Source organism: Sus scrofa, chromosome 6 (genome assembly GCF_054392235.1).
Source record: "Sus scrofa isolate SSC_HxYL_T2T_F1_AM1 chromosome 6, Sscrofa_HxYL_maternal_Yorkshire_Landrace_v2.0, whole genome shotgun sequence".
NCBI lineage: Eukaryota > Metazoa > Chordata > Mammalia > Artiodactyla > Suidae > Sus > Sus scrofa.
Genome location: NC_139388.1, coordinates 172,537,453 through 172,541,653, shown reverse-complemented (window position 1 = coordinate 172,541,653; position 4,201 = coordinate 172,537,453). Strand labels below are relative to the sequence as shown.

General features: G+C 44.2%; 1 protein-coding gene across 1 annotated transcript; it reads right to left on the bottom strand.

Annotated features, from left to right (window-relative positions):
- Positions 1-1,460: 1,460 nt before the first annotated feature.
- LOC100524204 (olfactory receptor 2G3-like) lies at positions 1,461-2,408 on the bottom strand. The gene has a single exon (XM_084965751.1). It carries the CDS (start codon positions 2,406-2,408, stop codon positions 1,461-1,463), a length of 948 nt encoding a protein of 315 aa, XP_084821877.1.
- Between the last annotated feature and the right edge of the window lie 1,793 nt (positions 2,409-4,201).

Sequence of the window (4,201 nt, the reverse complement as noted above, 5' to 3'; positions counted from 1 at the left end):
TAGATGAAGGTTTAACATACACCCCCATCCGATTCCTTTTTCATCATCCTTCCAAATAGTTGTATCATGATTTTAGATAAGCCAGCAATCAGGGTCTAGATCATCATAGTTGTTAAAATACCAATCACTTTAGACCTAGATGGATAATAATAAATAAATAAATAATAATACTATAAAAAAATTATTCGTGGTACAGCTTTTGGATTTTCCTTGAGTTAATTATCACCTTATCTTTTTCTATATGCCTAATTTTCCCTCTTTCTCCTATTTCTTCTTAAATTCTTTGCCATTTTATCCATCTTATAATTCTCCTTCTGTAACTTAGGTCTGTCCTATACCTGTCCCCTGTCTCTTTAGCTTCTATATTTGTTTTCCTGTCTTAACTTGTGCTTTCTCTCTCTTGCATTTTCTGGTAGGAAAGGGAACGTGGGAAGTGAACTTTTTATCTCCCTCCATTTCTGCAGTTTGGCTGGTATGGATTTTCCCTGAGAATGTTGCAGACACTGCTTCTTTGTCCAGCAGCCTTCGTCCTTTCTTTTTTTTTTTTTTTTTTTTGGCATTGAGAAGTCAGTGTCCTTCTCATTCTCATTCTTTCTATAGAGAACTGAGATTCCAGGTGACTCGCCTTTGTGTGGGCCTGTGTTCATTCTTGGATTAGGGGGTTTAGAAAGTTTCAGGCTCTTCAGTTCTGGAAATTTTTCTTTCTAAGCCGAATGGTCTCAATTGTCTGCTTGGTGATTACAGTGTTAGGAAAAAGCAGTCAAACATAACAAGAAGAATGGTGATATTTATACAAAGCACGCACTATATCCAGCATGTTTTGAGAACATTACCTACATGAACTTCTCAAAACAATCCTACGGGTGATGGTTTTCTGCAAAGTATGAGCTCTGACCCAGGTACTGAGAGACCCTCAAAATGTCTCTTCGCCAGAGAGGGGCTCTCCATGTGCCCTGGAAAGCACACTTCCATGGAAGTGCTGGACGGACAATGACCAGTCCCTGAATCCCATTCCAAAGGTCAGTTTTCCTTTATCCCGAGACTATGTTTCTTCAGATATGTTCGTGCTCTTGATTGAGATAAAGTCACTCATCTAGATCCCAGAGTCATCTTGTCCCGCCCACTAGAGTTGATTTAATAGGTCCAATCCTTATGTCTCAGTTACTCAAACAGCAAATATTAATACCCCTTGCTTGTGCCAGACCCTTTGCTAGGCCCTGGGGAAACAGAAATGAATTAGACACAGATCCTTCCTTGTCACTCTGTCCAGAGTTGGGTCTCTTGATGTTTGACGATAGCCCACCTGCTGGAGCCACAGTCACGTCCCACCGAGGTACCTACTTTCACATGTTATCTCCCCTAACTATGAGTCAGTGATTCTTACTTGTCCATAGGGTGACAAGAGGGAATGGGGTGGAAGGACCACAGGTCTGGCCGTGGCCTTCTGTGCTCCAGTAGCCTCACTCAGGGGTGCTGCCCCAGCCTGTTAACTTGAGAAAAGCCCTCTTTACATCTTTGTTTCTGAGGCTGTAGATGATGGGGTTGAGAAAGGCAGAGATGACATTGTAGAACAAGGCCAGTTTCTTATCCCGCTCTGGGGAGGCATTGGCCCCAGGGTTCATGTACATGAACATGGCAGGTCCACAGAACATGGTGACCACAGTGATGTGGGAAGCACAGGTGGAGAAGGCCTTGAGTCGACCCTGAGCTGAGCGAATTCTCAATATGGTGGCAAAGATGCGGAAATAAGAGGCCAGAATGAAGGAAAGGGGTATCAGGAGGAGGATGAAGCCCAGGATGAAATCCACTTGGTCATTGAGGGATGTGTCTGCACAGGCCAGCTTCAGGACAGCAGGGACCTCACAGAAGAAGTGGTTGATTTCACTGGGGCCACAGAAGGGCAGGCGCATAGTGAAAACAGTGTAGACTAAGGAACAGCTGATACCCCATAGTCCACAAAAGAGCACCATTGCCCCACACAGCCATGGGGTCATGATAACCTTGTACCTGAGTGGGTAGCAGATGGCCACATACCTGTCATAGGCCATGGCAGAGAACAGCCAGCCCTCTGTGATGCCCAACACCAGGAAGATGTACATCTGGGCCACACACCCAGCATAGGAGATTGTTTTCTTCTGGCAGACCAGATGCACCAACATCTGGGGCACAGTGGTGGTGACATAGCTCATGTCCAGCGTGGAGAGGACCCTGAGGAAGAAGTACATGGGTGTGTGGAGGCGGGAGTCCCGGTGGATCAAGGTGACAATGAGTCCATTGCCCACAAGTGTAGAGAGGTAGAGGAAGAGGAAGATGTTGAAGAGGATTGCATTAATTTGGGAATCGCTGGAGAATCCCAGAAGGATGAACTCGGACACGGAGCTCTGGTTCTCCCAGGGGAAGTCTTGCATTCTCCAGCTACAGAAAGCAAAATTGACCTACGAGTGGCAGATTAGGATGCATATTCAAGTACCATGCTCACTCGGTTGCTGGCAAGGTCAGTGGTTATCTGAATACTACTTGAGATTAATATCAGGTTGGAGATTGAGGTCTACCTAGGATGAGGCTAAATTAGGGGAGGGGAGGGAAAATTTTTTGGAATTTTCTGTTTCTTAAGATTGATCTTTCATTGAGACCTCCAGGGTCTCACTCTGTTCCTTCTAGCAGCCCCAGCAAGGCTACCTACCTTCTTGCCCTTTAGAAGCTACTGTCACATGGTGCATTTCTTGAGGTTCTTCTCCTCTGGTCCTGGCCCCCGAGTGTGATGTTGAAGATTAAAACTTTCCCTCCCTCCTCTCTAAAAATAATCACTCAAAACCCTTTCCTTTGGTGCTCTAAACTTCTCATCACTATAGACATACAGACAGGGCAAGTCAGAAATATGGGCAAGATATATATATATAACATTACACATTTTAAGAAAATTTTAGCCGGATCTGTGTTTCTTGACTCTTTGGGGTCTCTGGAAGTTTTCTCACATCTGGTTTTATTTTAGATGGAGTTGTTACCACTCTGCCTGTTCCTGGCCCTACTCACAACTGAAAAGTAGAGACTTCTGCTCAACCCTAAAACAATAATCAAGTCAGAATAACAGCTGTCTTTCTTGCTTAAAGGCAGATTTGATGTCTCTGAGTCCCTCTAGCTTAGTGGAAATAATCCTATCAGTGGTAACACATACTTCGGGGTCTCATTGTCTGCTAGAGCTGAGATTTATGACAGGCAGGGAGCTCCAGAGTTTAGTTCATATCTAAAAGTTAGGGCTCATTCCTTGTTTGTGGTGTCAGAGGAGGTGATGTGTTCTAGTGGAGAAGCATGGGACTTAGAAGACTGAAAGTCTTGGTATTTCAACTATGACCCTGTTCAAGTAATTTAATCTCCTTGAGCCTCATTTCTTTCTCTAAAATCTGCATTGTATCTTCCAGGAATGGTTCTTGTGAGAAGTAATATATAGTGTGTGTGGAGCACCTGGCATTGATACTAGCACAGGGTGGAAGCTCAACAATGTTCATCCCCATCAAATTCTTTCCGTCATGGTGTCATTCATCAAGTGGTAAAAACACTGAAAGAGACAAGGACAAACACGGTATAGTCCTAATCCTCAAGAAGTCTACGGTCTGGTTGGGTAAATAGAATAGAGACACGATGACATCCTAATTAGCACAATGATGGAAATATGTGCTGGCAGTTAAAGCTCTGTGCGAAGCACCAGAGTTACAGAAGTAAAAATCTATGCCGTCAAAGAGCATTCCAAGGAAGGAGGCAGATAAACAAAGGATGGTACTCAAGTGATAAGTGCTGTGACAAGAGTAAATACCAGGAGCCATGGGAACCCATTAAAGGAGCTACTGCGCTAGCTTTTGGGAGCTAGACCTCTCCAAGAAGGGGACACATGATATTAAACATTAAAAGATGAACAGGAATTAACTAAGCAAAGAACTCAAGGAAGAGTGTTGCAAGCAGATGGGGTATCACGTGCAAAGGATCCTAACTCAGAGCTTTGTGCAACCAGGGAACACAAGTGATAAAGTCTGAAGGCAGGCTGGAGAAAGGGCATCGTAGACTTTGATGAGGAGCATGGCAAGTCTCAGATGAGTTTTAAGCAAAGAAGTAATTCACTGAGGTGTAGCTTTTAGAACTATCACTATCTGGGTGGAAGTTAAGAGAAGGCATTGGAGAAAGACCAGCTGGGAGGTATGGAAAAAGG

Bases quoted from the DNA above. Each gene is read 5' to 3' on its own strand.
- LOC100524204 (XM_084965751.1), bottom strand. From the start codon at position 2,408: ATGCAAGACTTCCCCTGGGAGAACCAGAGCTCCGTGTCCGAGTTCATC.